The sequence below is a fragment of the Octodon degus genome, unplaced genomic scaffold, assembly GCF_000260255.1.
Source record: "Octodon degus isolate 3935 unplaced genomic scaffold, OctDeg1.0 scaffold00046, whole genome shotgun sequence".
NCBI classification, from domain to species: domain Eukaryota; kingdom Metazoa; phylum Chordata; class Mammalia; order Rodentia; family Octodontidae; genus Octodon; species Octodon degus.
This window is the reverse complement of record NW_004524622.1, coordinates 1,090,097-1,099,801: the sequence shown is the minus strand read 5'-3', so window position 1 is coordinate 1,099,801 and position 9,705 is coordinate 1,090,097. Positions and strand designations below refer to the sequence as shown.

The 9,705-nt window shown below is 42.7% G+C and overlaps 1 protein-coding gene across 3 annotated transcripts in view; it reads left to right on the top strand.

The window, feature by feature from the left end:
• Window positions 1–7,132: 7,132 nt before the first annotated feature.
• The window catches only part of Rtkn2 (rhotekin 2), a 74,823-nt gene continuing 72,250 nt past the window's right edge, over window positions 7,133–9,705 (top strand). For 2 of the 3 annotated variants that reach the window (XM_023716147.1, XM_023716145.1), the window contains exon 1: window positions 7,759–8,014. Coding sequence is in view for 1 of the 3 variants with exons in the window: in XM_023716145.1 (XP_023571913.1) it covers window positions 7,955–8,014 (60 nt within the window). In the remaining 2 variants the exon portion in view is untranslated. Of the gene's footprint in view, window positions 7,193–7,758; window positions 8,015–9,705 lie in introns of those variants that run through there. The other variant, XM_023716146.1, reaches the window with a different exon arrangement.

Below are 9,705 nucleotides of genomic sequence, written 5' to 3'. Positions count from 1 at the left end.
GAAAAGAGCAAAGGTGCAATAATAGCTATACTCTCGAGGAGAAAAGGGAGAACTTCCTGCAGAGAGGGTTTCTAGACCCAAACCAGGAAAAGAGGGATCTTTCACCCAATTCATAATATTAATGCAACTTAATACATTAATATTATGCAGAAGTGGCTAGGGCTGCCCTGAAAACTGGTGGTGGACTGAGAGGTATTGGGACACGGAGAAGAACCAGAGGGAAGCTTGGCAAAGTGGTCTTCACCATCTGCAAGGGTACCTTCTGCTACCCATGCACCCATCTAGCTCCTGGACCATGGTGCTATTAGATATCTAAATGAGCAGTTTTCAAAAATGTCTGCACAAATATTGCTAAGAAAATTTAAAATGTTTTTTTCACTCTTTTATACTTTTAAGATGGCATCTGTCAAGTTTTAGCATATGTTTAAATAGTTACAAAGGATATAATTGTGGGTGTACTGAAAATAAATGTTTCAGTCAAAAACTCTGCTTATCAAGTGCATACAATGAAAGAATTGCTAACCACTCACCACTGTCCCTTTAGAAATAAACAACTTTACCACTAAACTGTAAATTTTACATTTCTTTTCCTGCTCACCCTTGGGTTCATCTTCCACTTCCCTTAGGAACTGTGAAGAAATATAACATTTTTTATGTGTGATAGGCCTTTATTGCTCACTTTGTATTCTTCCAAAACCGAAGCATGTATGTAAGTTGAAATTTTATGTCTTCACATTTCATGGAATGTATGAGCCCTTTTTCCTCCGATTATGTATTCATGGGTTAATATTATGTTGAAATGGGACAGATCTATGTCAATTGCACCTCTGATTTTCATTTTTATAAATGTAAGCACTAAGCTTCTGTTTTATTGCTTATATCAACATTAACATTAATAATTTTAAATATTTCTTCAGCTTCTGCACAATTTTTACAGCCTAGAAAAATGCAGAAAGGATGAGCGAAAGGAATGTGTTTCTTCTGTCGAATGGGAAAACTTGGTTAGAAAGGAGGCGCGTTGCTGGAGCGATTTCAGGAGAAGGGATGTGACCAGCTTTGGGGGTTCTGGGCGCTCCTTCCTGGGGCAGCTTCTAGGTTCTCTCAGTTCTGAACAAAGAACCAATCGAACAAGTGCACATAGTGGCAAAGTTGGCTTAGAGGTAGGCACAGAAAGCAGCCCTGTGGAGTGAGTCTGGGCCAAGTACAAGTCGGAAGAGGAGCCCCGCACACAGCCTGAGGGTGGGATGGCTGTGTCAGAGAACACAGTGGTGAAAGCTCAAGAGGACAAACCTTTTCATGTCACTCACGCCCTGGGCCAAGGCAGGCACAGATCATCCTGTCAAAAAACAGCCGAGTTCTTGGGAGAAGCCCTTGTGTAGAGTTTTGGGAACTAATCCACACCATGGGTCCTGGGATTTTGTAATTAGCAGGTTAAACTGATTTCCCCAGCTAGTTTTGGCATGTCCCAATCTCCCGTCACCAGACCAAAAGTCAAATGTCTCAACAATGAATCCTTTTAAGCTGTTCAGGCTGATGTATATTCAATATATATGTTGACCCTGTATACATACATAAACTACATTTTAGATATGAAGTTTGTATTACATCTCCAAATATTACACGTCCAATATATTCAAGATTTGAAAAGTCTTTGTGTCCTACATGGAAAACTGTTTGTTTGAGACATGGTCTCACTACACAGTGTAAACTGGGTTTGAAGTCAGCATGCAGCCCAGGCTGGCCTTGAACTCATGGCGATCCTCTTTGTTCAGCCTCCTGACTGCTGGGATTACCGGTGTGCACCAATTCAAGTCACACAACTAATTCTTCTGACTAATTTGACTGGTCAGTAAGGAGTATTCTGATTGTAGAATCACTGCAATTTCCTTAGGTCTTTAGATAATATGTGGTCATATTAGGAGTATTAATTTAAATTGTGCTTAATTTTGTCCACATGCTGACAAGACTTCGCATCCCTAAGAATTCCCATGAGCCCTGTCTTCCTCTGCTTCCAAACTATGGTTCTTAATGTTCACAGAGAAACCCGCACAGCCACGGCTTCAGTGCCTCTTTCTGGGTGCAGTTACAACACATCTTGGTTTCGATTTTCAAGTTGTCAAATTTTAAAAAACAAAGAAAAGAAAGAAAAAAAGAAATTACTGGAAAAGGATCAAAAGCTAAGTCAAATTTGAAACTAAAAATAGTATTTTTTCAAGTAAATATTTTTTAAATGCCATGTATTATCATTATTGTTTTATAAGGATAGTTTACAAATTTAAAATTCTTTGTCTTGAAATATTTGACATATACAAAACAAGATAAAATTAATACTTGTGGACCCATCACCTAACTGAATTTAAAAATAATCAATAAGTAGTCTTGTATCTGTAGGATTTGCTTCTCCAACAACTTCCTGCTTATCATCAGAGATGGTCTCTAGCCTGAATTACTTCTGGCATTATCTTCCTTGTTATATATAAACTGTAATCACATATCAGTTACCTTAAGCAATACTGTTTCAATTTTATTGTTCTATACTGAGATTCAAACAAATTATATTCTATGCACTCTTCTGAAACTAGCTTTCCTCATTATGTATTCAAAGATTTAGTCTTTCAGTTATTAATTTAAAAAATATATATCACATTGGAAACAGCACCACATTTTATTCATGTTCCTGAAAAAAAAAATTCATCCTTTTCATAGTCTTCCTATTATAAATAATAAGGCCAGGGGTGTAGCTCAAAGGTAAAGTACAGGTCTGGCATGCTCAGGGTTCTAGGTTCGAATCCCAGAATCACAAAAACAAATAAAGATATAAAGTAAGCAATGCTGCCTGTATAGTTCTGCAAGAATTTTCTAAACAATATATGAAAAAGGTGTTTGTAAATCTCCTTCCAAAGTGACTGAACACATTTCCATCTCCTGCACCACAGTATCATGTCCTCCAGACTTTCATCTTCATTAACTCTGGCATTATCTGATTCCTTAACATTGATCAATCTAGTATCTATCTATCTATCTATCTATCTATCTATCTATCTATCTATCTATCTATCCATCTATCATCTACCTATCTATCTATCTATCCATCTATCATCTATCATCTATCTATCTATCTATCTATCTATCTATCTATCTATCTATCTATCTTTTTTTTCCTGTATTTTAGGGAAGGGTCTACAGCATGTTCACGGTCTCACTACTAGATCAGACTTGTGATTATCCTGTTTACAGCCTCCTAAGTGCTGGGATTACAGGTGTGTGCCACCACGCCCAATGTCAATCACCATCCCATTGTGCCCTGGGGTTGGGGCCTGGCACAGCAGGCCTGGGGGTCGAACCCCTGGCCCCTGTGCCTGCTTGCAGGCACTTTAATCCACTGAGTGATTTGGCTGGCCCTCTCCAGTCACTATTATTTCTTTAAGGATTTAATCTATAATTTGCAGACTAATAGTAAGATCGAGAAATCTTTCATGCTTTGTCACTTCACAAATAATACGCTCACCATTGCATTCAGCCATTTTCCAACTGGAAAACTGATTTTTAGGAGCTTTTTATTTTTATTTTTAAAATTAATTTTATTGGTACATGTTATGGTTTTTGTCTAGTTGTCCACGCAAAGCCTCATGCAGTCATGGGGTGGACTTCTAGACTTTGTGATTAATTCATGATCCAGTTGTAGAATTATGGGCGCAAGTGCTGCTGGGATTATGAAAGTAAATTCTTCTGGGATTGCATCTATAAATTCTGCTGGTATTTATGGGTGTGAGTGCTACACCCAACCTGGGGCAGGTAGCCTGAATGCAACATAAAGGAGACAGACTTGCTCTCTGTAGCCGTTGTTGTTGCTTGTCCTCCTATTGACTCTTGCTGTTTTGCTGTTTTCTGCTGCCATGAACTGCTGCCCTCTGCCAAGTACCCCTCTCCTTTGGGGCCAGTTGAGTATAGACTGAAACCTCCACTAACTGTGGGCTAAATAAGCCTTTCCTTCCTTCATTCTGGGTGTTGGGTATTTGTCCCAGCAAGAGAGAAAAGTAACCAAGACAGTACATTTTTGGTTTTTGTTTTCTGTGGTACCAAGGATTGAACTTGGGACCTTGCACTTGCCAGGTAGGTGCTTATGCCCCTGAGCTACATCCTTGGCCCAATACAATACATTTTTGGTATATATAATGATTACACTCATCATCAGAAATTTGTACCTATCCATAATATATCTCTTGATGAAAACCAAGAGAGCAGTCAGCCTGAACGTAGATGTTCAGGGTAGGAAAGTTGGCAGCTTCTAAACAAAAACAGGCAGTTTGTGAGACAGACGTATTGAAAAACAAGAGTGAGAACTAATAGTACTCATTTAGTATGTGTAAAATACTATTGATAATGTTTTAGTTTAGTGTGTGGTATCACTTATTTTAGGAAACATAAAACTAATATAGTGTTACTAGTATAGTTTTCAGGTCTATTTTCTACTTCTATCCTCCAGCATGATTTGGCAGAAGATCTTGAGTTGTCTAATGACAAGCAGTTTACTACTGGGCTTTGTGAGAACTGACCTATGTAACTGAGAAGGACCACTGTAATATATGCTAGAATATTAGTTCCAAAATGAATGTGCAGAGAGGCTCAATGCCTTAATGAATGTGCTACTCTATCCAGATCTTTGCCCAATTCTCACATGAACACCATCTCTTTTCCCCCATTCTCCTCCCTTCTGTTTAACCCTCTTTCCCCTCCCAATTTACAAAAGCTTTATTTGTACTCTTTTCCTTCTATTCTCTTTTTCTTTCTCTTTCTCTTCTCCCCTTTCTTGGTCCCCTTGAACACTTTCTTCTTACTTCCTAATATCTATCATCTATTTTGGCCCTTCATGCAGGAGCTTTTTAAGTGTATACTCTTGATATAATCTGTCGACGGCAGGTGATGTACCCTGAATGTAACTGATGCACATAAGTTTTTCTCATGCAGCCCTCAGCATCCTGTGGGGCGAGTACAGGGGTCTGTCCCTGCTGACATGGCGTCCCCTCCTGCTAATGGCTCCTGCTTTCATGGGCTGACCAGCTTGCAAGGCTCTCACGCAAATCTTATCTCCTCAGAGTCTCTTGACTACTTTTAAAAGAAATGATGGGTGTTATTATTCTTGTTTTATAGATAAGGAAAGTGAGTGGCCTGCCCCAGGTTGTAGGCTAATAAGTCCTTACACTCTGCCATCTGCGTCCCTCTTATGATTATGTGAGGCCTCAGCCATCTGTAGATTATGGCCTCTTCATTTAAGAAAAGGCTGCATTTTAGTTTTCCTCTTCCTTCCTCTCCTTTTCTTCCTCTTTCCTCTCCTCCTCCTTCTTTCTCCTTTTCTTCTCTCTTCTGTATATAAGTCAAAATATAGCTCTAGTTTATAAAGTGCATTCAAAATCCAGTATCTGCAAATTGAATGAATGAGTAAAAGAAGCAAGAGAATTTTTAATAGGACTAAGTTTGGGAGAATATTGGCAATCATGAGGGACTGTTGTGCAGGAAATGACATTTTGAAACCTAACGAGTCTGTTACATAATGGGGAGCTGAGTGCAAGTGTGGTGTTTTCTTCTCCATTAATCTCAGAGTGAAGAAGAGGTATGTCAGGAATGAAGAGCAGAAAATGTATTTTTTAGCACTTATTATTATTATTATCTAAATTGGTTGCTTTTATCAAATACTTTCTATTTAATAATAAAATACCATCTGCTTGACATATGCTGTACAACTGTCACTGTAGTTAGCATAAACACTGCCCTTGTCGTGGGTTATAATATTGCTGCTGATTCTATCATTCAGTGTCCACTGGAAGCTCAGCGCTGGACATGGGGAGAGCATTCACTTTCTTGGAGACACAGGGCAGGCGGGTTAGGAGCCACCCAAATTTATTCTCAAACATTTGAAGTTTTGAGAGGTAGAGTTACACGAGACATAAATTACTAACAGGTAAACAAATTCTTAAGCTCAGGAATTGCTGTATGTAAATTTTTTCATCTTCTAGAGTTTCCATGGGTGACTCTATCTTCCTCTACATCATAAACACCAAAGAGATCTGTGTGTGAGGCACCTAGCAGGAAGAAGGAAGGCCCTGAGGACAGCTGAGCACACAGAAGTCCTGCTCAGAGTATTCTAATCATAAGGTAATAGTTAAACACTTAAGCACTTCCTGGGCACATCCCTTGATGAATAACAGATAGGCCCACATCATCTCTTCTCTACAGAGAAAGGTGTTTTGCATCTACTCTACTGTACAGGTCATTACTAAGCATAGCAATTTCGTATTGACTGCCTCCTGGAGCACTATAGATGCATCTGCAGCTATGTGCCTAAGGTTCAGCCATCAAATATTTCTACATGTCTGATTTCAGATTAGTTGGCTTGCCTTCTGGATTTTTATGAAGTACTGTCTTCTCTATGTGTTTGGATTTGAGTCTGAGAGCTATGTATGTTGTATGATAAATACTGTATGTCCAATACTGATCTCTCTGTGTGTATTTCTTTTATGAGTCAGGCAATATGTTCATGCAGCTCACATGGAATAGAGGATAATTACAGAAAAGTGGCAGCATAAGAGAGAGGTTTGCACTAGGGGAAGGAGGGATGAACGACAATGGAATTTAGATCTGTGTTGAGAGAGATGAGCTCTGTGGTGGTAATTTTGAGATCCACATACTTCAGAGTTGTGTGTAAAGATAAGGGTCATTAAGAATGACCCACACCAAAAAAAAAGGGGGGGGGCTGGTGAGATGGTTCAGTGGTCTAAAGCACCTACTTAGAACAAGCTTAGCAAAGCACAGGGACCGCGGTTCAATCCCCCAGCATCACATGCCAGCCAGCCCCGCCCCCTGGTGGGCTGAGCTGCCCTCCCCCCCACACAAAAAGAATGACCCACACACTCCTAATATAAGAGGAGAGCCATTTCTAAACTGGGCAGGCTTGTAGAATCATCCAGTACAAGGGATCTTGAGGAAGCAAGTTATCCATTTGAGGAGAAAGGCATTCACATTCTTAAGTATGTTTTCAAACCAACTGCTATAAAAAGAGGTTTGTGCATATGATGGCCATAGAATTTAAGACAAGTACAAAAGGTGGGACACTGAGACAACAGACTCCAACAGGGAAATGAAAAATATGCTCACTTTATTGCTGGAAGGAAAAATGTCCAAGGCTTTTTAGGAGGTGAGGGTGGGAGGGTTGACCTGGTAAAAATTTCTCTTGGGAGAAAAAAATGGTTTGACAGGCAAAGAGGCTTCCTGTACTGTTTTGGGAAGAAGGGAAGTCAGGAGAAGCAAAGAACAATGACTTTTTAGGACTTCACAAGGGTCTGAATAATAAAAGGGTGTTTTATACTAATTTTAGAAGCAGAAAAAAATGAGGTCTTTGATAGTACCTTATTGTGCGATCACTGTGGATACTGGTGGGAGAAAAAGAGAAAGGGACACTGGGGGATGAGAAGGAAGAGAAGGGGGAGAAGACAGGGGCAGGGGAGTAAGAGAGGGCAGTGGAGGGGAGGAAGGAAAGGGGAAGAAGGAGGGGAAAACTACAGTAACAAGAAGAGAATGAGGCAGGGAGCGAGGTAGGTAACCAGCTCGGCGCCGGCCTCCGCGCAGACGCCTGGGGGCGGGCTCTTCCCTCCGCCCCGCCCCTCCAGCTCAGGCCCCGCCCCTCCAGCTCAGGCCCCGTCCCGGCCCCGCCCCCTCTCGGCGCGCACCTTAAATTCCCAGGTGCACCGCCCCGCCGAGGGTCGTGCAGCGAGCTCGCGACTCCGCCGGCTTCCGGTGGGGGCTGCCCGCGCGTGCGCGCCGGGCCCCTGGCTGGTTCTCTGCCGTGACCGGCGCTTGGTATTGGCGGGCGGTTGGCGTCTCCTGTGTCTGCAGCTGGCGGCGGGCTTTTCAAATTCCTTTGGGGAGAGTGGCGACGGCGCGACCGTTGGCGTCGGCGATGGAGGGGAGGACGCAGTGGGGGCGCGCGCTCGGCCGGGCCGGGCTTTCGGCCCCGCAGGTGAGGGGAGGCGGCGCGCGGCTGGAAGGGCGGCGGGGCACGCGCTCTGGTGTCCCGGAGGGCTCGGGCGCCGGCACCCTGGTTCCTCGGGGAGCTGAGGCCCGGCGGCGTGAGAAAGCGGCCGGGTCTCTCGCGGGGTGCAGGCGCGCGACGCGGTGGCGGCGTCCCCGGCGTGTCCGAGGCGCCCCCCGGCCGCGGGGGCGCGTGACTTAGTGCCAGGTTTGCTGTGCGAGGCGCCGTTCTGGGGCGACCGCCAAGGACCGCGCGCACCGTGAGAAGGAGGCGCCGAGGGGCCGCGGGCTGCACCCCGCAGCTGCGGAGAAGGCGGACGCGCGGTCGCGGCTTCTTCCACCGGGAAGGTGGGGAGACGCAGCTTTGAATTGGACGGAGTTTGTGTTCGCCTTTTAGCCGCGTAAAATACGCGTTGGAAACCTTTTTCTGTAAACATTTTTTTTTTTTTAAATGTATTTACTACAGAGGGTCTCACTACATAAATCGGACTCGTAGTGATCCTCCTGCTTTCACCCTCCCAAGCTCTGGGACTGCAGGCGTGCGCCACCACACCCAGCCACAGTCGCCCATCTCAGCGCGCCCCCGGGGCAGGGCACTTGGGCGCCCGGTCCCTGCACCTTTTAGATACCTTGTAACTTAACAGACCAACTTTTCTTCTCAACATCTGTAATTAGAATGTTTTGTTGTACTTCCCACGCTTGACCATAAATTTAGGATTTTAGAACTTTTAGTTGGATCCACAATTCCATTTTAACCTCCGCGGGTCTTTTACCTCCTTGTAAAGTACAGTAGCTCAAACCATAAGAAATTCCCAGTTTTGTAGCTCAAAACTGTTAGAATATTTTTGTTTGATGAAACCTAATACTTTTGCTTAGAAGCCTGGACTCTAAAATCCAGTACCTTTAGTAGTCATTTGTACTGGTTCATGACAGTGTTTTCAAAAGTTTCAAAGATTTTGATGTGGAATATTTCTTGTTTTGTACTTTGTTTTGGTTGTTTTCTGACACGATCTGGAATTGTCTTGAGTTGGCAGTCTACTGAGGTTCTTGCATGTCTCATAGAGATGTTGGTTTATCAGCTGTGTGCTGCAGTAATGCTTGGCAGTGGCATGGAGGAGAAAATAGAGATGATAGGTCGTGAAAGAAGTTTAGCTGCATTATGCAAACATTATAAAAACAAAAGGATAGAATTTCTGAGAAAAATAACAAACTAGTAGTAGGTTTTAACCTAACAGGAGTATAGAGTCAGTAAGAGAATGTTATATCTTACTGAATTTTTTTTTATTTTAATGAAACAGGATAAGACCAGATGTTATCTTAGGATAAGACCAGATCTTATCTTAGGATAAGACCAGAGCTCTAGGTATAATTAGCACCAACATTTCTGCTCAAACCTTGATGCCGTCTCTTACTCCTCACAGCCAAGAAAGTTGGTTTTGTAGTCAGAGTCGAGTCATCCAACTTTGCTCATTGTGCAGTTTTCAGTAAGTTCCCTGCCTTTTCTAAGTTGATTTTCCACAGCTGTAAAATGGCTATAAGGCCTATCTCAGAAAGTTATTGGGATTTGAGAGTTGAAAATATTTTAGCTCTTGGGGCTGGGGAGATGGCTCAGTGGAATAAGCGCTTCCGTGGCAAGTGCAAGGGCCTGAGTTCAATACCTGGTTCTGAAAAAAATAAAAA